This window comes from Dromiciops gliroides, chromosome 4, assembly GCF_019393635.1.
Source record: "Dromiciops gliroides isolate mDroGli1 chromosome 4, mDroGli1.pri, whole genome shotgun sequence".
NCBI lineage: Eukaryota > Metazoa > Chordata > Mammalia > Microbiotheria > Microbiotheriidae > Dromiciops > Dromiciops gliroides.
Genome location: NC_057864.1, coordinates 138,339,982 through 138,364,543, shown reverse-complemented (window position 1 = coordinate 138,364,543; position 24,562 = coordinate 138,339,982). Strand labels below are relative to the sequence as shown.

General features: G+C 33.8%; 1 protein-coding gene across 2 annotated transcripts in view; it reads left to right on the top strand.

Annotated features, from left to right (window-relative positions):
• FMN2 (formin 2) overlaps positions 1 to 24,562 on the top strand; it is a 453,587-nt gene that overhangs the window by 277,347 nt on the left and 151,678 nt on the right. For both annotated transcript variants that reach the window (XM_044003674.1, XM_044003673.1), the window contains 5 exons: positions 1,023 to 1,114; positions 1,282 to 1,411; positions 2,628 to 2,774; positions 6,012 to 6,071; positions 6,225 to 6,345. In XM_044003674.1, the coding sequence (XP_043859609.1) occupies positions 1,023 to 1,114; positions 1,282 to 1,411; positions 2,628 to 2,774; positions 6,012 to 6,071; positions 6,225 to 6,345 (550 nt within the window). The remainder of the gene's footprint in view (positions 1 to 1,022; positions 1,115 to 1,281; positions 1,412 to 2,627; positions 2,775 to 6,011; positions 6,072 to 6,224; positions 6,346 to 24,562) is intronic.

Here is a 24,562-nt window from a genome sequence, read left to right as displayed (position 1 = left end):
TTGTTTTTCAGTTGTGCCCTACTCTTTCTGATCCCTTTTGGAGTTTTGTTGGCAAAGATAATTCAATGCTTTTCCATTTCCTTTTCGAGCTCATTTTATATATGAGGAAACTGAGGCAAATAAGAATCAGTAACTTGCCCAGGATCACACTGAGGCCAGATTTGAAGTATTCCTGACTGCAGGCCCATTCTATCCACTGCACCATCTCACTGCCCTATTAAAGTGTACATATGTAGATAAATGTAATATGTAAAAACAATTTAGTATGAAAGCTAAATTTATTCTTCCATGTCTATAATATTCTTTATATGCTGCTAAAAACAGTTTATGGAGATTCACAAAAATTAAGGTTAGGACAATAAATTTCATCTTGAGTACTTGTGTGTATGGAGGGGAGAGCACATACATGTACATAAAAGAAAATAAATTTAGAAACATTATTCTACCAAAAAGAAGATATATGAAAAGGGATCCAAGCATTCTGTTTATGTTCTGTGATTGTTGTGTTGTACACAATAAAAGTCAAACTAATAATTACATTTTGACTTTTTCATAACCTAAATAGCAGTGAACAATGATTGAGATAGTTGAGTAAGTCCTTTTTCTTTTACCATGAGAGAAATAACTTTACATAAATCTTTAGGATCACATTACATTCAAATTCAACTTGACTGATTTTTGAATGAGAAATACCACTTTAAAAGCAAATTCTTTCATCCTAGGGAGTATATAAACAGCCAAAAGAACAGGAAAGGAAAAATGTATTGTCTCAATGCATGCTTGAATGAATAAATCTTTTGCAGATTACTAATAGTCAATAACATTATTTGGAAGATTTGGAGGTAATCTGGTTTGCATTAAACATATTTACACTTTAAAATGCCTCATGAATTAAGTAAAGTTTTACTACAAACAGATGCTAAGGAATATGAAAATATAGAGTGATTTTTGTAGGAAGACAATTATTATCTTTGGGGTTTAATTGGCCAGGTTTTTAGGAAAAAATGTCTTCTTTTTTCCAGAGAGCACAGACAGACGAATTGGAAAAAATTGAAAAGCATGGCAGATCATGCAAAGAAAAAGAAAATGCCAAGTCTTTGGACAAACCTGAACAGTAAGCATGCCTCTTATAGCCAAAGAGGAATCATCCAGGAGATGTGTGGGCTATTTCCATTAGGAAAGTGCAGTATCTTAAGTACATGATTGCTAGGAATGATATAAGGCTAAACATATGTTTATGTGAATTATATTTTCCCTCTCCATTGGACTCTTTTCCTTCAGGTTCCTTTATGAACTGTCACTAATACCCAACTTTTCAGAGCGAGTCTTTTGCATCCTGTTCCAGTCAACATTTTCAGAAAGCATTTGCTCAATTCGTCGCAAACTTGAACTACTCCAGAAGTTGTGTGAGGTGGGTTCTGGTCCATAGAAAGCTGGAGCTAGATTTCTGATATTTAATCTCATTCAGTCATGTTCATATTTCAAAAGTTTTCTCCTTATTTACTTTAAGTCCTCATTAAATTTGAAGGATCGCAGTCCTGCCGAATGGAACATTTTATGATGGTGCTTCCAGATCAAAGCACATGTTCAGATTGGCTTTCAGGCCTTCACTGCAGCATCATAAGATTCCTGCCAATACACATCAGCCTCTAGAGAATACTGTGCCTTCTGCTGCTGCCAAAGCAAAATCTTCACTTTGCAGAGGCTTTCATACATCCGACATCCAAATGAATGCCATTTGAAAGCATTTTGTTAGCTTTCTTTGATTTTTGGAAGGGACTGTTCAACAAATTACTAATAATTAGTCCATCCCAATGATTTGGAGACAACAGCATAGCTGAAATCTTGAGGCTAAAATGCTTTCCTGAAGTTAAATTAATAATACAATTCATAAGTTGTCAATATCAAATTTTCTAAAGGCTGTTCATTAGTCAAAGGGCAGAAATACCATTCTCTCTTCTCTTGGTAACACAGTTTCAGTGCGGGGGGGAAACAACTTGATGAGCTGGGCATAAGTAATACAAAATTAAGCCTAACTTAGATTTTGGAAGAAACAAGTGTGAAATATTTGGGGTAAATTTAATCTCTATAAAATGCATTTCTTTACGTCAAAATTTTTTAGTATTAGTTCTTATGCCAGATTGCTTGGGTTGCTAAGGAGCTATGTAAAATTAGAATAGCTAAAAAGAACTTCTCTTGAAATAGCACTTGTTTCACAATATTCCTTTTTCTAGCCATCTTTAGTTTAGCAAAGAATAGGAGACATGCCATTAGGTGCTTGCTCACTGTTTCTCAAATGCTCGCTTTGGCTCATGTGTGAAATATATGTTAGAATGTGTTGATAAAAGTTGGTGTGGGTTTTTACTTTTTCTTTTCTGTACTGATGTAGTTAAAGTTTTTTTTTATGTGTATATGTGTAAGTAAATGTAACTTCTGTGTCTTTTGTGACTTTCTTAACACGAATGAACTATAGTTTGTAAGTAGAAATAATGATAAATGGATGTGACCTAAAATGGTAGTAAATATGTTGGAAGCTTGGGATATTGTATGTTGACAACTCTTGTAAAATTGATTAATGTTATACAAAATTTTAATTAAGAAAAATTGTTCTTTATCCTATTTTGCAGACATTGAAAAATGGGTCAGGGGTTATGCAGGTTCTAGGTCTGGTTCTTGCCTTTGGTAATTACATGAATGGTGGGAACAAGACTCGGGGACAGGCAGATGGTTTTGGATTAGACATTCTTCCAAAGCTGAAAGATGTCAAAAGCAGTGTAAGTATTTTTATGACTGACTGTAGGATCACTAGAAGATGAGATCATTTTGTTAGCAATAAGGAGTTTCAGTATTTGTCCTTTGTAATAATTGTTTCTTTATACTTTCAAACCAAATTATATTTAAGTAAAAGAAATGTTCATTTTCGTGTTTGTGTTTTGAGTATCAGATTGTTTCCTTAAATGAGTAACCATTAATCCGATGTCCTCCTTGATAAGTATGACTTCAGCTAGAACTACATATTTCTTTCTTGATTGTTTTACCCAATTCTATATATGCCAAAGACCATCTGCACTATGGTATATTTTTCTAAATCAGAAATCTGAAGGACTCTTACTTTTCGTAGGATAAAACCTATAGCTGTCTTTTTTTCTATTTATTTTAAATATTTAGATGCTAACCAGTGGAGAACAATAGGCCTAGGTCCTTTAAAAATTAGGAAAGCCTAAAACAAGTTATTCTAAAGGAAATAAAACATTTAATTAAAGTAGAAATTACATCTAGCCACACCAGTATGATTTTTTCCTGATTCTCAAAATAGATGATGTCTCTGCTATTTCTAGTTCAAAAGCTTATGAGTCCTTAAATCTAATCACTGTCATTGCATGTATGATACTACTAAGAAAAGAAATTGGTGAAAAGGTTAAAAATTTAGAACAAACATTTAGCAGGCCTCAGTATTTTAGGAATAAGTATGCATTTGTAATGGTGCTAGTGGTAAGGAAACTATGAAACATTAGAAAGATGATCAAAATTGGAATAAATATATATTAAAATTAAAATAATTTTCTTTATTTTTAGTATTATATTAGTATTTTAATTTAGTATTATTTTCCACTGAAAAGTTACTGACTTTTTGCTAAAATAGTAAAAAAGTTTCTGTACTTTGTTCTATCAGTTACTGAATATTCAACTCCATAGGATTTTTATTTTCAGTAGAGTTCTACCTGTTTGTGGCCTATATGATTTCATTATAATTTCTGGTATAGAAATAATTCCATATTATTTACCAATAGAAGTTCCATTTTAAGCACATAGATTATTAGGGCAATAAAAAAGTAGAGTAACCTTTTCTATGTAATATATATTTTTATTGAATTGAATTAAAATATTATTTCCAAATGATTTAGAAGCAATAAATAGTACCAGATGAGGTATCTGCTAATTTTTAATAATTTTTAACCTTAAGCAGATTCTTGAGCAGGTTATGAGCATGAGTAAGAGAATATCTTCTTTTTTTTCATTCTGTTTAAGGATCATGTTTTAGTCAATTCCCCAAAGGCAAATTACATTGATTAAAATTCAAAATATGGTCTAGATTGAGAATTTGGCATTCAGTCATTGAAACAAGAAGTAATTTAACTTTTTATATGACTCGACATAAATTAGAAAATTATTTCGGTGTGCTTGCTCCTTTTTATCTGTTAGAAATAATTGTGCTTATTCCTGGATATTTTTTGTATATCTCTTAGAGAAAATTAGAATGCTATGATTACTTATACTACTGCTGGTACTGCTATTTTTAAATTTATTTTATGCTGCACTTTAAAGTTTACAAAGTATTTTACTTATACAGGGTGTCCAAAAGCTTTAGTGCAGTTTTAAGTTACTTTATTAAATTATAAAGTTATTAAAGATACTTGCTATCTGTGTGACAGTAGGAATGCCACTTTTATCATTCTTGGGTCTGGGATTCTTCATGAAATGGGGATAATATTCTACCACAGGGCATTGTTCTGAGAATTATGTGAGGTTACACAAGGTGTCTCTAAAATTGTAGTACAATATATAACCTATATCAGATTGTTTGCCATTTTGGGGAGGAAGGAAAGAAGGGAGGGAGGGAGAAAAATTTGGAACTTAAAATCTTAAAGAAATGAATGTTGAAAACTATCTTTACATGTAACTATAAAAAATTCTTTTGAGATTGGATGAACATTTTTTAAAAGAATCTTAGTACAGTTTTAAGTTATTAAAGCTTAAAACTGCACTAAGATTATTTGGACACCTTGTATATTCTCACATAATCCTCAGAACAATGCCATGTGATAGATTATTATCCTCATTTCATGAAGAATCCTAGGCTCAGAAAGGCTAAATGGCATTCCTAAGGTCACATAGCTAGCAAGTATGAGATCACATTTGAATCTGGGCCTTCCTAAATTTAAGACACTATCACAGGATTATAGAGATTACTGTTAATGACAAGCCTCTGGTAAATATGTTGTTGACTGATTTCAACCTAACCAGCTAGTTCATGGTAATGGAGTTAATAGAGCCACAAATCAAACCAAAAATGGTAAGTGAAGGTCACTCAAATCACTTGAAAGTAAATTCTATTTTAGGATGAGAAATCTAGATTAGGAAATCATATCTAAAGCAGTATTATGATTTGTTATTTTGTTTAGTGAAGGTGGAGGAATACTATTTAAAACAAAAATAAATACAAACCCATAACCTAGGGTTAAAATTGTGACAAAGTTAGAAAATCCAGGAACATGTGCAATTTATCTTGGGAGATTTAGTTTCAAGTAGTTAAAGTCTTAATGGCATTCACAATATTTTTATTGCATGGTTTTGATTCAATCGTAGTAGCAATAATGATCAATGCATGCTGTTTCCAGAGCCAAATCAATCCCTATATGAATATGATGCAAAACCAGAAAAAGTAGCCTCCAAAGTCTGAGATTTTGCATATTCTAAAAGTCTGCCACATTAGATGGTTTATATAATAATTTATTATCTAAAATGACAGCTATAAAGTCCAAATTACTTTTATAATTTTATTATTTTCTTTTTGGGGGGGGGAGTTCCTTTATGGTTTCTCTCACCTGTGAACAGTCATAAGCCCAGCTTATAAAGCTGGACAAAGGGTCATTTCAATTCTAAATGCTTTCAATTAAGACAGAAGTCATATATTTCAGCATTTGAAATAATTTACCACCTATGTAATAATGAATTATGTATGTGACTCAAGAAACAAACAAAAACAGGAGAATATTTATAATTGAAACTCCACCCTTAAACAATCTGGTCTGATTAAAAGAGGAATAATGTTAAGTAGATGATCTTTTATGGAACAGTTAAGCCTTTTAGATACCGGAAGACAATTTGTCTTGTAGAATTTCACTTTTCATTTAGGATGCCATAATATATAAGTTGTCTAGAATTTTTTTTTTCATTTCGTAGTGAGTAAAATTTAAACCACCTTTACTCATTTTGATCTTTCTGCCTAGGACAATAGCCGGAGTCTTTTGTCGTATATTGTTTCATATTATCTTCGAAATTTTGATCAGGTGAGTATAATTTCTCTGTACCCAGCCAAATTTACTCTGATTCAATATGAGTTGAATGATTTCACGATGTATGTTTTTGTTTATTTGTTTCTTCTATGCCTGTGAATGGTCATTTTTTTTTTCAAAAATTCATTTTTTCCCCTTGCTTGTCAGGATGCTGGCAAAGAACAATGTGTTTTTCCACTGCCAGAACCCCAGGACCTCTTTCAGGCCTCCCAGATGAAGTTTGATGACTTTCAGAAAGACCTTCGAAAACTAAAGAAAGATTTGCGAGGTAACAAAATACAATTCAGTCTGATATTCCATCTATATCTTTATTTTCCCCATACTGATGGACAAAGGAGACCTTTGCAGTGTAATGTGGAGAACATATTAATTTTTGCGTAGCCTTTGTCTTGGGTAGTTTTACTAATGTTTCTATGAAAAAAAATTCAACTATTATGCTTAATCTTTTTTGTTTCTAAATCTAAAACAAATCTAGCTATCCTACAAAGTACTTCTTGAATATAATCTGGAATATATGGATGGTACTGCGTATCTTCAGCATCTTTATGATCTTGTTTGCACTGATATAGTCAACAGTATGACACATGTCTTTGGGATTTTATATTATATTTATTTCTTTTTATAAATTTTATAAACATTCTGTCTCCTCCATTTGTAGCTTCTGAATTATGTGACTTTTTATGGAAGTAAAATCTCACCCTTTAAGCATAAGTGATGACAGTGTTACAAAAAGACCCAGCAGGTTATTGGGCATCTGGTTATTACTGTTATTTTTAAAGGCAAAGAGTTGGAGGTGTTGTAGCTTTCTTCCAAAGAACTTTTTGAATTAAAAGTAGAATCCAGACAAAAGCAAGTGCTCCCAACAGAGTTTCGCCAAGGGTTTTATTTGTGTTCAAATAAGGCAACCTTCTTTATCCTATTTCTTTCCTGAGAACATTTCTGCTATCTTAAGCTTTGGTCTAACTACATCAAGCACAGATGTATACTGAGCAAATCTGGTATTATTGGCAATAGGTACAGGTAGAGGAACGAGACATTCAGCTGAAAAAGAGATAAAAAGATGATGGAAAATTTTATTTTTTAAAGAGTTGTTACATTAAAAAAACTAGAAGGCATACATAGAGGAAAGCATTAAATACTCTTTTTGATGGAGATTCTCCTATAGATGGACAATGCCTAAGACAATTCCTTGCTCATCTCATACTAGTCTTCATTGACTCACAATCTGCCAACAAAAGGCAAAGTTATTGTATAAACTGATTAAATGCTTCTCCTTACAGAAAAAAATAATCATTTATTCTTTTTTCCTAAAGAAACTATAAAAAAAACCCAAAACAAACCAAATAAAACAAAATAAATGCAGTCAACTCAATAATATTTCTGGATATTTTAGAGGAAAACATTTCCTTTTATGGTGCTTTAGCTCTTTGGAATAAGGTAGATATTTCTGGGGTGTGCTAGAATCATAATTAAGAATCATAATTTCAACATTGAGCCAGGTTTGGATTCACACATTGTTCAAATAAGAGAAATAAGTCAAATAAGATTTCAAAGCTACAGTTACAGAAGATTCGATAGCAGAGTTATACATTTATCTTTATAACAAATGACTTGATTTGCTTTTTCATGGTAGACAGTGATTCCATTCTTCCTTTTCCTATCAAATCAGTTACACATGAACTACTATGCTATGAATGTCCATTTCCCATTAAATTTTCACAAACTGAAAAACTTCAAGAATGAGTGATTGCATTAGTGTAGGTATTCAAATTTGACTCAGTAGACACATTAAGCACTTACAGTCTGCTAGACATCAGATATACAAAAAAATAAAACAAAACAAAACATATTCCCCGCCATCAAGGATATGCCAGTATTCTAACATAAACATAATAATAATGACAATAATAGTTAAAATTTACATGGTGCCTTGAAATTTGTAAAACACTTTACAAATATCTCATTGGATCCTCACAACAATCCTAGAAGGTCGGTGCTATAATTAGCTTCTTTTTACAGATAAAGAAATGGAGGCAGGTCTGATTAAGGGATTTATCAAGGGTCACACAACTAGTGAGTGTTTGAAGCAGGATTTGAACTCAACTTGTCCTTATTCCAAGTACAGCTCTCTATCGATTGCTTCATCAAGCTGTTTCAAACTATGGAGGAGGTATGAACAAGCAGAATAACATATAATAATTTAAAGAAAGAGAATGCATTAACAATTAGAGGGATCTGCTGCAATCCTGGGGCAAGCCCTTGGCATTTTTCTCTCCCCTGGACTACTGAAAAAGCTTTTTTCATGAGTCTCCCTTCCTTTGAATAAGGGATCATCCTAAACTGTGAGTTTGATCATGTTACCTTCCTGCTCGGTAATTTGCAGTGGATGCCTATTAGTTTCAGGATTAAAAATAAATTAATGAATGAATGGACAAAATATTAAATAAAACTTTTTGGCACTCAAATCTCTCCACAACTTGGCTCCTTCTTGACTTTTCTCATCTTCTCACAATTCAATGCTCCTCCATATATTGTATAATTCAGTGCTATTTGGTTTGATTGTTCTTCAGACACAACATCGCATCTCTGTACCTTTGCACTGGTTGTCTATCTCTCATGCCTGGAATTCTCTCTTTCCTTATCTCTAACTCCTAGATGCCTTGGCTTATGTCAAGTCTCAGGGAAAATTTGGAAGAAGCCTTTTCTGGTCCCCCTTAATGCTAGTGCTTTCCTTCTCCTGAGTATGTCCAGTCTGTTCTGCATCTATCTTCTTTGTCCATAGTTATTTACTTGTGGTTTCTCTCTTTAGAATGTGAGCTTCTTGAAAGTAGCAATTATTTTTGATGTTCTTTGTACCCCTAGAGCTTATCACAATTCCTGGCCCATGGTAGGCACCTAATCAATACTGGTTGATTTGACTTCCACTCTAAAATTATTGTGTATGATCCCTAGGTTTCCCCAATAGAATGTCTGCTGCTTGAAGTCAGTGACTATGCTTTCTCTCTCTCTCTCTCTCTCTCTCTCTCTCTCTCTCTCTCTCTCTCTTTTTTGTATTTGTGGTGCTTAACACAGGGTCAGACCCATAACAAATGTGTAATAAATGCTTTTGGATTGATCTGGAAAAGCTTCCCATAAGATGTTGTACATGAACTGCTTCTTAAATCAATCCAGGGATTCTTAGAAGTGGAATTTAGGAAGTAGTACATCACAGGTATGAGGGAGACCCAGCAGAACGGTAGAGAAATGAGAGATCAACTTTTGATTTGGAGGAATATGAAGTGGGCCAGTTTAGGTGGAACACAGACAACAATTCTATAGATGAGAGTCATAAATTACTGAAGCAGGATAAAAAAAAAACATCATTTGGCAGATTCTCTGAAATTAAATTAGTGCTTAAAAGTGAAAAATACAATCCATTTCAAGACCTATACTTGAAAATCTTCTTGTTTAGTAGAATCTGTCATAGTTATGAACCATTCACATAGCCTCCAGTCATTCTTATGACAAAATGAGACACCAAAGTTAATCTTTAGTGGAAAACTCTGTGTGTGTGTGTGTGTGTGTGTGTGTGTGTGTGTGTGTATCTGTGTGTGCATACTCATGTGCAAGAGAACAAGCTTTTATTAAGTACCTATAATGTGTTAAGCACTGTGCTAGGCACTAGAGATATATCATCTCATTTGATCCTCACAACAATCCTGCAAAATAGGAGCTATTGTTAGCCCCATTTTACAGTTGAGCAAATTGAGGCAGACAGAGGTCAATAGACTTGCTCAGGGCCAAATAGCTAGTGAGTGCCTGAGACTAGATTTTAATACAGATCGTCCTGACTTAAGGCCTATTAGCCCATCGCCTCTACTTTCTGCTCCTAAATACCTTTCCTGTTGCCATGAAGTTAAGAAAAAGGTCACAGGACATTAGATTTAAAAATATCTCATGGAAATGTTAGCATAAGCTCTAAAATCCAATGCAATTTTTTTTTTTTACTGAGCAAGCATTTGTTAAGGGATTTCCTTTTGGCAGACATCACTAAATACTGAATGTTAACTTAAGATAGTATGGCTTCCATCTGCTTATGTGGCCTTATTCAGAATTACTTTTTGGAATAATTATACAAAATTGGACTGTTGGGTGTGTTTTAATTTCATCCTGTAATCACCTATCTCTATGACTTTGAATAAACTGCCCTGTCAATAACCACAACATCCTTCCACTTCATCTCGACCTATTACTTCAAAGTCCAGATCAATGGGCACTTCCTCCATGAAGTCTTCTGGAACCTTCCCTCTCCTTCCCCTCCATGTGAACCAGCCCTTCCTAAGTATTATTAGAATATGTTAGTGTCTCTACCTTATTGTATGTTCTTTTATAGATATATCATGTAAATTGGTTGTAAAGTCTTAGACAGAAAAAACTAGATGACTTCATTTTTCATTTTTGTATTTTCAACAAAGAGAATGCTGCATATAAAAAGTATTGGTTGATTTCTTTTAATTGAGCTGACATTTAACAGTTATAAAACAAATAATAAATAAATAAATAAATAAATAAATAAATAAATAAATAAATAAATAAAACAGGATACTGTTTGCATTTTTAATGTAGAATAAGATTCATTAGCTTTCTTGATGGCCATATCATATAGGGTTAGCCCAGAATGAGTTTTCTAAGTCACTAAGAAGCCCAAATCTTTTTCTTTGTATAAGGACTGCCATTTCATCTAACCTCCTACATGTGTTTACATATTAATTTTTGCCTTGAAAATTTTCCCTAATATGCTAGGATCTAAAATGTTTTTTTTAATCCAGTGTCTTGTACATAATAGTTGCTAAATAAATTTTAATTGGTTGATTTGGATTAATTGAATTTTGACCCTGTCATCTGATCTCTTAGCTACACCTCCCCAATATTGTCATTACAAAATTTGATAAGCCTGCTATCTATGCTTTTATCTGAATAGATAATAAAAATATTATATTGGAAAACATCAAGGGCAAATCCCTAGGGAACTACAGTAAAGATCTCCTTCCAAGTAGATTTCAAGCAGACTTCAACTATTAACAGTTATTCTTTAGTTTTACCTATTTAACCTGTCCTAAGTAAATATATCTATATTATTTCCTAACCTATTATTTTCTAGCCATACTTCTTTATCTTTTCCATAAGGATACCATAAGAAATTGTCAAAAATTATTAAAATCAAGATAAACTATATCTAAATAGCCCTAATGTGCTTATCTAATCACTTTGTCAATAGTCTAAAATGATTTATTCTTAATGAAGCTATGCTCATTGACTTCTGATGTATAATTTACAACCTCTCCCCCAATTTGAGAAAAAAAAAACTGGGACAATATTTGGTTTGTCCAGTTTAAGCAAAACTTTTTTTTTAATTCTCTGTAATCATTAAAAAATGGTTGGTGGTAGGATAGGAATCAAATCTGACAATTTGTTCATTACCATGGGATATACTTTTTATGTGCCTGGAAAATGGAACTTTTCAGAAGAAGCTAAATGTTCTTACTATCACCCTACTTTTCCTGGGTTTCCATTCCCAATAAGCCATTTTTGTTCTAGTCTTTCTAGTCCAAAGATTATTCTCTTTGGTAGAGAAAACAGAAGCAAAAAATAGACTGAGCAATTCTACCTTCTTTATTACTTCCATTATCATCATCCCATCTCACCACAAGGCAGTCATATCCTTTCACTGATTTCTCTGTTCTTAAAACAAACAAACAAAAAACCTTTAAAAACTCATTTCATACCTTTGTGGAATTTCAAATGGAATGTACTTAAAATAATAACCACAATAGATTTTTTTGTCAGAATATCACAACAATAGGCATATTTACTTAAATATAGTTTGGGGGTTTGACTGTGTTTTCCCCCTTTAATTGCTTCTTATGGATTCTTTTTTCATGTGTTAGAAGGTATGTAAATTATTTCTTTGGAAAAAATTTAGTAACTTTATGGCAATTTTACTAGTTGCATATTTATATCATATTCTTGAGAAGTAAATTCTATTTTTAAATAAGGAAATGGAAATTATAGTGAAAAATATATGCAGATTGTAAGGACACACTACATGATTTTGAATCACATTATCTCAAGGTGATCAGTTTTCTTTTTTCTGTGTAGAAACTTAGATTGTTTTATCCAAAGGTGGAAGGCAAAGTATAAATGTATTATATACCAGACATTTTAATATAAGGAAGGCTGAAACCCAGTTTAGAATTTTATTAATACCCCCACTATGTTTGGCTCCTACAATTGCCTCCAGGTTTCATAACTCTCTGGGGCTCTCAGCCTTGTCTTTCTGAATTCAGTGACATATAGTTTGTTAAGCAACCCGATCTGCTTTTGATCTCTCCTGACTGTCAGCAGCCCTTCGTGATGCAGTCATGTCAAGTGATGTCTTCTATACTGGTATCATTCTAGGGTAGAAATTATAGTTCTTGCCACATGACTTAAATCAATTCAACATGTACAGAGAGTCAAGTAATTACGTTACCTGAACTAGGCATGGACGTTCTTGTGAAAATTCTTCCCTAGTCATCTTACTTGTATGTTTTGGTTGCATTAGTTGTATCATTTTGGATTAAAGAAATATTTGCATCTATAACATACCTAATAAAAGTCTGTATTTTGACAGGTCTCAATGAAACCTTTATTAATAACTAAAATCTTTTTTGTTCAACTCCAAACCATTCTTGAAGAGGAAAACAAAACATTACCATAAAGTGACTAAAAAAATGCAATCATATAATGTTAAAATATGTGTATATCTGTCATGTAGTCCAACTCTCACATTTTCCAGATGAGATAACTAGGAACAAGAGATGGAAGAACACTGCTCAATGTTTGTTAGTGGAAGAAGCAGAACTAGACCTCAGGTCTCCAGAGCTTTTTCTATTGTGGCATGTAGTTTTGTGTATCAACACCTCATCCACTAAAATTGAAGCCAAATTATTTTTCTAATTGTTTCAAATTTTTGATCCCTTAAGAACCATAGCACTTTTATTGTACAAATGATACTATATAGATTTTTCTGGGTTTTGAGATTATCTTTTAATCATAGAAGGATTCATGAACAAAATGTTCAAAACAAACCAACCAACAAAAGAGTACTTCACATTGTATGAATTAGTCCAGAAATAGTAATAGTTATGAGTATGATCATTTTTGATGATGCTACTCTCAACTTTTTTATTTATAAATCCCATTTGTACATGAACACCCCACTGCATATTTAGATCTAAACTTGTCTGCCATATGATTTGAGTTTTCCATAAGGGATAAATCTGTTAAACAGTTCTTAGTCTTTTAAAATGAGATTCTGGTTGGACTGAATTTATATTATATACATTACAATTCTATTTTAGAGGAGAAACTCATTTGAAAAACAAAATGTGGAAGGCAGGGGAAGATTATGAGCAGTATTACTTCATCAGACTGAGGATATGAATCTACAAGAAACCTTGGCATCAGTTAAACCAGATCATCCCAAGAGCATTGAAAGATGACATTTGAATGACGACAGCAAACAGATGAAAAAATGGAAACAATCTGTCAATGTTTCTATTTTCTTCAATGACAGTGGAGCCACCACATTTGGACTCTGACACCTCTTTCCTCAATATGCTACATGTGGAAGTGGAAGTGAAAAGAGAGGGAAAAAAAAGTCTGGAAAAGCAGCTGGAGCAGACTGAGTATGTACAGACGAGGCCCATGCTGGGGGTGACACAAGTCTGAGGGCATTGATGGAGTGATCAAGATAGGTGAAAGAGGGGAAGATGCCAATCAATAGGGAAACAAGCAGACAATTTTACCACTGAAAAAAAAGTGATTAAGACAGCATTAATCACTCATTTGACTACTTTTTCATCTCTAGAAAAAATCTTTTAAGGAAGGTATAATTCATTTCAACTTATCAAGTATTTATTGAGGCAACTAGATGATGCACCATATACAGAATAAGTCAGGAACACTTGAATTAAAATTGTATCTCAGATACTTGCTGTGTAACTTTGGGCAAGTCACCTGACCACTTTCAATCTCTTTCCAGGTCTTTAAAATGGAATAATGATACTATCTACCTCACAGAGTGGTTGTGAAGATAAAATGAATCAACATTTACATAAAATGTGTTGTAAAACTTCTATTGCTATATAGGTGCTAATTAGTAATATCAAGCTAATTTAAAAACACCTACTATGTGAGAGTCACAGTGCTAGGTGGGGAGGGATACAAAGACCAAAGTGAAAAATATCCCTGCTCTCAAAGATCTTAAATTCTACTGGAAGAACTTACATTCTATAATCTCAATTATATCCACAATGAGTATATGGGTGGGGTAGTGGACAGAATACTGGACCTCAGGAAGAACTGAGTTCAAATCAAGCCTCAGATAATGAATAGTTGTGTGACCCTTGATAAGTCATTTACCTTTCTCCTTCTTAGTACCCACATCTATAAAATGAGAATTATGAGAGGAAAAAATGATATAAGTTTTATAAAGTTATTTGCAAATCATAAAAGGCTGACTGCTGATTATTATTACTGCTACTACTACTACTACTACTCTTACTACTACTATTCATGGTCAAATAATTCACTTAATAAAATATTCTCTTTTTTATTCAGTAATATTTTTGAAAGGGGGAATGGGATTAGTAAACAGAGAACTGATTTTAGAACCACTTTGAGCTAGGTTCACACCTCACCTTTGACCCTCTCATCTGATCTCTTAGCTGCACCTCCTCAATATTGTCATTAGAAAATTTGATAAGCCTGCTATCTATGCTTTTATCTGAATAGATAATAAACATATACTAGCTATTCCAGTCCTGTTTCTGATATATACTGACTAATGTGACCTTTTGAAAAAAAATTTACCTCCCAGTGTCTCCCTCAATTCATTAAGATAACAAATCAATGAGCTTATTGAAGCACCTAGGTGGCATAGTGGATAGAAGACCAGAACTGGAATCAAGAAGATCTGAGTTTAAATTCACTCTTAGACCCTTACTAGCTGTGTGACCCTAGGAAAGTCGCTTAACATGTTTGCCTCAGTTTCTTCAACTGTAAAATGGGGATAATAGCACTTACCTCCAATCATTGTTGTAAGGCTCAAATGATATATATAATATTTGTTTAAAAAAAAACCACAGCACAGTGCCTGGTGCATAGTAGGCACTGGATGAATGGATGGATAGATAGATGATAGATAGATAATAGATAGATGGATGATAGAACTTACTATGTATACTATTATATATACTATGTATCATATATAATATATATTATTTATATAATATATATATATTTATGCGTAGAGAGAGTTATTCCCTTCTCTCACTTCTCTCATTACAAGTTGTGATTGTTATTGTTGAGTCATTTTCAGTCATGTCTGACTCTTTGTGACCTCATGCGCTGTTTTTTGGCAAACATACCTACATAGTTTACCATTTCCTTTCTAGCTCATTTTATAAAAGAGGAAACTAAGGCAAACAGGGTTACTCATTATAAGTAGGGATTAATTAATTCTTTGTACTTGTATCTCTAGTACTTGACAGATAGTAGGCACTTAATACGTGTTAGTTGATCTTCATTGCTATAAGAGATTTCTTTACTAGAGCTCCATATACCACCCAAATCCAAAGTCTAGGGGGAGCAGGGGAAATCAAATGCATTCAATAGATTAAAAATATAACCTTAAAGGATTGCCTTTAAAAAAGATAGCTCCAAAACATGTATTTAGATGATATGCTTACCTTTACAGATAATATAGACAGCATTGTTTAATGCTAATTTATTTATTACTATTAGGCAAGGGGGATATTTAATAAAACAAACAAACAAACAAACAAAAAAAAAAAACAAGGGGAATGTTTCCTGGCCAAGGGTGTCAAAAAAGTCATTGATAATGTCCACTGAAGAATTCAAATTGAATTTAGTTACTCTATAGATGGTAAAGTCCTCCAGATTCTCTTGTTTGTTTGGCATCAGGCCTCAGAACCTTCCAAAGTCAGTCAAAGACTTAACAAGAATCTACTATGGGCCACACATCATTTTAGGTGCTAAAGTTTCAAAGTAAAAATCAATACCCCCTGAAGTCAAGGAACATAACAGTCTAATGGGAGAGGCAACAGTCAGACAACATGCAAATAATTATGTAAAATCAAGATGTAAACAAGATAAATTGGAGATAATCAATAGATTAAAGGTGGGTAGGGAAAGGCTTTTGGTAGAAGATGGGATTTTAGCTGGGACTAGATGGTAAACAAGGAAGTCAAAAGGTGGAGATGAGTGAGAGAATTCTAGGCCTGAGAGAAAAGAGGCAGCCAGTAAAAAAAATGTTTCTAGTCAGGAGATGAAATGTCTTATTTGAGGAATAACAAAGAAGCCTGTGTCAATAGAATGTAGAGTATATTGGGGAAAGTAAAGTGTAAGATAATTGAAAAGGTAGAAATAAGACAGGCTAATGAGGGTTTTGAGTGCTAAAGAGGACTTTAGATTTCATCCTGGAGAATATAGAAAGCCTCTGAATAGGGAGGTAACTTTGTAGTGGTATCAGTGTCCCAGGAGAGAAAAAGGCCCAAGTACGATTTACCACTCAATAGAATTTGTCCTCATAGTAGAAGGAAGGAAGGAAGGAAGGAAGGAAGGAAGGAAGGAAGGAAGGAAGGAAGGAAGGAAGGAAGGAAGGAAGGAAGGAAGGAAGGAAGGAAGGAAGGAAGGAAGGAAGGAAAGAAAGAAATAACAAGTCTATGGTACAGATAAGTATAGAGTTGTATAAGCAGCCTATTGAACTCTTCTATCAGTGTGTGTGTGTGTGTGTGTGTGTGTGTGTGTGTGTGTGTGTGTGTGTGTGTGTGTAGGTTAGACACTGAACTGAACAGTAATCTGGAATGACAATACCCATATTTTAATAGGAAAGAAGAAAGTGGGTTTGATTACATTTGATAAAATACACACTTTGAAGAATCCCATGCTGTTCCTTGAAAAAAAAATTATCTTTATAAATATCTGTATCTCTTTAGTGATCCAAATCAGTAAATAAATCATGGAACATCATAAAAACTGAAAATGGAGAAATATGTGTTAGATATAAATTAATTATGAGATATGCATTAAGTATGTGGTAGATATGTTCATTGTTATCAGTTGTTACTCTTATGTCACAAATGGCATAAAAGATATCTAAGGAATAGGCAAATGGTAAAATGGATGAAGTAGTCATGTAGTAAGAGCAAAAGAATGATAGATGGGCAGCTACTGTGCTGTCCTAGTATCTACATAATGTTAAAATATATTGGGGGGGGCAGTTCATTGGGGTGGTGGATAGAATTCAAATCCAGCCTCAGACACTTAATAGGTGTGTGACCCTAGGAAAGTCACTTAATCCCAATTGCCTCAAAAAAAAAAAATAGAGAGAGAACATCACCAGCAGGCAGAGTAGACAGCAGGTTAAGTGGACTCTGCCATCGGGGAGTTATCAGTAGATATAGACCAGTCAAACATTAAATTAGAAGGCAACACCAATGTTGATGAAATCACAGTTCTACTGAAATATGGAAGCAAATTAATTGAAGAGTATGAGATCAGTGTAGTGAATTTTAAAAATAAACCAACTATCTCATACATGAATACAAGAATCATTTATTCAGATTTATTTTATGTTATGGAGTTTGCTAAGGATTTGAGACACAAAGAAATGCAAAAATAAATAAGTAAAGTTCATTCCTTTCAGAAGGTTTTTCTTCTAATGAGTCACATTGGGACCATAAATATTTAGATGTTGCCATCATTGTTCAAAATTCTTTTGGAATGCTTCAAATTTTCTTAAGAATAGCTATGATCCACGCAAAAATCTCAATCTCAAAACTGTCTGGTAAGTCCCATAATTTGTAATCACATCATCTTTTTAACCAAAAAAGAGGATTACCTAGCTTGATTGTTCTCTTTATTGACCAACATGTATGCAATTGAATTTTGAATCTGTCTAAAAATTAAATACATTCTCTAAAACATAGGACATTTATAATAATATGCTCCCCAGGCATTGATAGGAATGCTAAAAGAAGTATTTTTAAAAGGTATTTAGAAATAGCAGCAATAATGATACTACTATGGCAGGAAAATAATCACTGAATATATAGCTAGGTTTCAATTGGTGCAAATAATGAATCCTACAGATCTCTAAGTTACATGCCAATTTTAAATCTATGATCCTATTTGTTATAATGTTTTTGAGGACCCTTTCTGAAATTCTATGTCAGTCACACTAAGCAAGAAAATAAAACCATCATCCAGATGACAACGGTAGAAATATGGAAACCCTACTTTAGTCAGCAGTTTAGGGAGATTTAGAAATGCAACCCCATGTCATTGTTTTTATGAGATATTAATAGAAAATAATGCAATCAATTTTTTAATATAAATGAACTCACAAGAAATTTATAGTGTTAGTTCCCAATTAGCATGAATAATTAATTTTCTGGAGTGGTCACATTTATTTGAAGTTTTACTATTCAAAGTTATTATTATGAAAAAATATAGAATTTATACCAATCCAGTGGAAATTGGCACTGTAAATGTGAATAATTCAGGCATTTCAGGTATTCCAGCATGCCTGATTATTTGGGTGAAGCAAAACAAACCTAATTCCTTTCTGTAATCTTTAAGACAGTTGTCATATCATAGGATCATAGATTTAAAACTGGCATGAAACAGAGATCCTCTGTGACTAAACTCCTCATGTTACAGGCGAGGAAACTAAGGCTTAGAATGGTCGAGTTCACTGTCCCAAATCATGCAAGTACTAAGTTACAGTGTCATTTTCTCTGATCTTATGGCATGGATTCAAGTCTCCTCAACTTTCTTATTATGCTTCTCTTTGTGATTATCCACATCCTTTGTGAAATGCAGTTAGGTGTGTTGAGAAATAAATAGCCAGGAAAACTTCTGGAACCTGTGTTATCTATTCCACAAGGCCACTGAAAGGTACAGATCAGATAAGATATGTAAAGTGCCTTGCAAACTTTAAAGTGCTATATATCATCTATTATTATAATTAATAATATCTCATTCTTTAATCCTCTTCAACATAGTTCAGATAGGAGCTATCCCAGGACAAGTCATTCTCCTACTATTTTTAGCCTTCTATGTTTAGTATTCTGTGAAATATCACACAAGTAGATATAATAATACCCACTTGTAATTGAATAAAAGTATTCGGATGTTAGGTTTCTTGTATAGGTTTCTGAATGCATTTTTTTTTTTTGGTAAACCAACCATTTTATTTTCCTCTGATTAGTTCAGGATTTTTCATAGGCAGACAGCTCTTTACATGGGCTTTGGAGGGGGTCTGGAGGCAGTATCTGTGGGTCTGAAGTGGGGTGGGGGTGTCCGATCCTTTTGTGCCTCACGAGATCGATTCCTCACTACCTTGCTGTGGATAGTGCAGCTCACACAGTAATGTAGTTTCACAAACAGCTTGGGCAGCACATAAGAGTCAAAAACACTGGCCTCAGAGACGTCCCCGATGGCCACGGCTTCCACCTTCCACGTTGCTGTGGACGACGAACTTCTTGATGGCCTTGTCCCTTGGGCAGCAGGTGCAGTTGATGCGGCGCAGGGGCTGCACTTGGCCGCAGCCCTTCTGGGCATACCTGCCCGTCGTTCCTCCACTACTTGGTCATCTTGTAAGTCAGAAGCTGAAAAAGGCCTGAATGAATTTTTGAAACAGCTCTAGTAGCACACAGGATGGATGAGAGGTTATATACCTATTCCTATCTACACATGGTTTTGATTTGTCCTCTTGAGTTTTTTGGTTTTTTTGTTTTGTTTTGTTTTGTTTTGTTTTGTTTTAGTGAGGCAATTGGGGTTAAGCGACTTGCCCAGGGTCACACAGCTAGTAAGCATTAAGTGTCTGAGGCTGGATTTGAACTCAGGTCCTCCTGATTCCAGGGCCAGTGCTCTATCCACTGTGCCACCTAGCTGCCCCTTGAGTTTTTTAATGGATGTTATGACCAGCAGATTGTATGTACTAGTTTTTTGTATGTGATGATGTGTTCCAGTTCTAGCATAGTTTAGTTAGTGAATTCTGAGGGATATTTAGGGATTTGTCATATGTTAGTTTATAGAAGATGATGAACATCAGCTATATAATTTGCCATTCAAGTCATTTGATCATGTTTTTATAGGTTTTCAATAGGTGTCAAATTTTTGTCATCTTTATTTTTTTTTAATTTTTGTAATCTTTAGAGGTAGGTTGCACAATTTCTGCCATTTCCTTGCATAATTTTCATTGGGCTATCAGGCTTGGTCTCCCTAAAGATAACCTTTCTTTAACATTTTGTGAAATGCAATAATTTGCATTGTTATCACTAACCTCTCTGTTTCTGTAAACAAATCTGTTGGACTCAATCATTATTCAGTGCTTCTTTGATGACTTTAGCTGAGTTCATGTGGATGTCGCTCATGGAAGGCCTTTTGAATTCTTCTTGGATCTTATCAGTTTCATAGGCTATTATTATTATTATCATCACTATTACTGAAAAAGAAAGAAAGATTCCTATGTGAGATCCCAGAGACTGAGATTCTAGTTTGGGCTATGCCATTATTTGAATGTTTCTTGGGTATTTAATATACCTATGCCTCTGTCTTTTGATCTGTTACAATGAGGCCATTGGTTTAGGTGTTTCTTAAGGTACATATCAACTTTACTGTTATATGATTCATTATGAGAAGGGAAGAATAGGCTACCCCAGTTCTACATTAAAGAAGAGTTTAAAACTATTTTAAGAACCTTAGAATTGTGGCAGACTCTTATCTCTGCACTGTTAACATTACTCATTTTCCTAGAGCTTGATTTATGTAGTGTTCTCTAATTGTGGTTTCTTTTAGTAAGCCAAGTTCACATCTTGGCCATGTACCATGAAGGGGAAAAGGGATCCATTTCATATACTATAATTGCTAGTAACATCTCCTAGATTTGAATTCTATGCTAGATTTTTAGGCAAAATTATCGTCCTATAAAAAGATATGAAGTAGCACTCCTAGAGTACTTTTTGATTTATCTATAGGAGATATGCAACAAAATGTTAATATTATTGTATTCCATTCAATCAACATACATTTATTTATTACCTAATGTGCTCAGGCATAATATTAGGCAACAGGTTTACAAAAACAAAAGTGAAAGAGCCCCTAATCTCAAGGAACATATGCTCTGAGGGAAACAATATCTACAAAAATTTTGCAGAACTGTATAAAAATAATACTCAAAATAGATACAAGGTAAGCTTGGGTGAAGTAGAGGTTTTAGTAGCCAGGGAGAATTAGAAATGCCTCCTACAGAAGGGGATAATTGAATTTAGTCTTGAAGGAATCTAAGAATTCCAAGAAGCAGAAGTAAAGAAGGAATGTTTTCCAGGCAAGGAAGACATCCAGTGCAAAGGCACTAAAATGAGAGATTGAGTGCCCTGTGTGAGAACAATGCAGTAATTTGGCTTTGCCATAGAGTGTGAGAAAGGAAGTAATATGAAATAAGGTTGGAAAAGTAAGATGCACCCATGTGATAAAGAGCTTTTAATGTCAAACAGAGCTATTTATATTTGATCCGAGAGATAATAGGAATCCACTGAAATTTATTGAGTTGGAAGGGCTGGGGAGTGAGTGACATAGACCTAAACTTGTGGAAAAACCACTTTTTTTTTCCAAATTGGGGGAAAATTAGAGGGGGGAAATACTTGAGGGAGGAGCACCAATTAGGCCATTGTAATAATGTGAGTGTAAGCTGACAAGGGCCTGAACGAGGGTAAGGTGAAAGTCAGTGGGGGAAAAAAGGGCTATGAATGCTAGATATAATGTGATCTAGAAGAATGTACAGGAAATTTGCATAGCCTTATTTTGGCCCAAAGAGCATAGTAGGTAAATTGGTGTGTGTTGAAATTTTGCCATACCTTCCTAATGGGATAATTGACCTATTCTTCAAAGTAATTCTCACTGCCAGCTGCCAAAACGCAGTAAACAATTGATATGAAGGTCTCTATTGGAAATAATAACCCTTAATTTTCTACATGTTTTTAAACTTTTAAGCAAGTGTAAGCACACATATGAAGGACCCTAATCTTAGGGTCCTTATCTCAACTCCCACTTACCACAAGTCTCTAGTTCTTGTGCAAAGCTATCGCCCACCAATGTGTTTCCCCCCAGGATTATCAGGTGAGAATTATTTTTCAGGCTTTTAGAAAGTTTTGACTAGAGTTGTAAAAACTAAAATCTATGATGGATATTGGTTGATTGTTTTTACCTCCTTAAGATATAAGGATTGTCTTTTCACTCATTTTAAGTAGGGTGGAATGATTTGACTGACTTCCTCAATCATCCACACCCTAGCCCTAGATTGCCAGGAAAGATCTTGGTAGGCAGTGCTAGCATTAACATCTGAAATACCTGGATCACCTGGTCTCTTTTAGTCCAATTTCTCTTTTCTTTCTTTCTTTCTTTTTTTTTTGGTGAGGCAATTGGGGTTAAGTGACTTGCCCAGGGTCACACAGTCAGTAAGTGTTAAGTGTCTGAGGCCGGATTTGAACTCAGGTCCTCCTGACTCCAAGGTCAGTGCTCTATCCACTGTGCCATCTACCTGCTCCCAATTTCTCTTTTGAAAGAGAACTGGTGCTATTTTACAAGTGGAAAATTACCACATCAGAATGAAGAACAATGACAACTATTCTGTTATATGATTTTGCTGTCTTTGATCAAAATATTTAATAATGATGTAACTTTTTTCCATTATGCAGTTAAAATGGGATAAGATTTTTTTTTTTGGTTGCTGAATTTCAAGTCTCTGAGCAACATCATAGAAAAGTATTATTAATTCTCCAAAGTGCATTTTCTAAATAATCATTCAGGGATCTTTTCACTTTTTTTATAATCCCATAATTGAAGCCATCTTATTTTTTACATGGACAGCTAGATGGCACAGTGGATAGAGTGCCAAGCCTGGATTCAGGAAGACTTATATTTCTGAGTTCAAATTTGACTTCAGACATTTATTAGTTGTGTGACCCTGGGCAAATCACTTAGGCTGTCACTCAGTTTACTCATCTGTAAAATGAGCTGGACAAGAAATGACAAACCACTCCAGGATGCTGCCAAGAAAACCCAAATGGGGTCACAAAAAGTCAGACATGAGTGAACAAAAATGACTAAACAAAATTTTTTACATGTCATTTATGAAGTAATCTACCTTATTGATCATACTAGTCTCCTGACTGAATTTCAGTAAACGTATTTTTAATTTAAACTATGTTAGGATTATCTTAGTATCCTTAATTTTACCCTTATTTTCCTCATTCTATTTGTTATTCAAAGCCCTGGGACATTAGCACTGATATTGTTCAAGATTTGACATTCCTTCTTCAATTATCTCAATACCACTACAGTTGCATCTGTGAAAAAGCACATAGAATGTGAGGCAGATTGGCCAAATAGCCCTTCATTTTTTCTTTGTTATTGCTCATCTTGTAAATTAAGAGTACTTGACCCTAATCATTCAGGCAGGAAATAAAATAACAAGCCTGGGAAGAGTGAGGATGATTCCGCTAGTAACCTTTAGAGTTGTCTTGAAATACTGGGAGATTGGAGATTCCAAATATGAAGTGTTTGGGGGAGCAAGGATCCAGAACATCAGTTAATTGATGTGAGCGACTCCTATATGGAAACTACCTTTCTGCGAGTGCAGATGGGCAACTCTTATAAATTATAATCCTGAAGATCTATCTGAAGCTCAGAGAGCTTAAATGTTTTGCAAGTAAGTCAAAAGCAGAATGGAAATTCATGTCTTGCCCTTTATCTTCTGTGCCCCACTGGAATTAATAGGAAATATTGGAATAATTTTGGAATAATTCCAAAATATTGGAATTTGACTTTATCTTTCTCAAATCTACCAATTGTTTGTTTTTAAAGCCACCTAAAGTATAAAGAACATTATTAGAAGGCAGCAATCCACAAATAAGTTCTTTTTCTGTTTTTACTTTGGCCCTTTGGCAAAACTAGATTTTTACTCTATTTGTTTCCATTGATTTGACTGGTTACATTTATTTTCAAAATCAAATTAAGGCTTTCCATTCCACCAACTACTTTAGATTTGATGATATTCATTAATGCTCTTCAATTTGTGAAAAAAAGAGCACATCTAGATGAATTTTAAAAAATATGTGTATATATGTATACATTATATACCATTATATACACATATACACATATTTTATATACACATATACATATATATCTTTTCAGTCATTATTGAGACAATACAATTTCATTCTTAAAGCAATTGAGATGCTTTCTTTCTTTTGAACAGTAAAAAAAAATGTTATACAATAAGGATATCTGCCAGTTACATTGTACTTTATAAAACTACTTTACATTAATTAATTAATTTGTTCCTTTGATGTCTGTTAAGTTATTCCTCA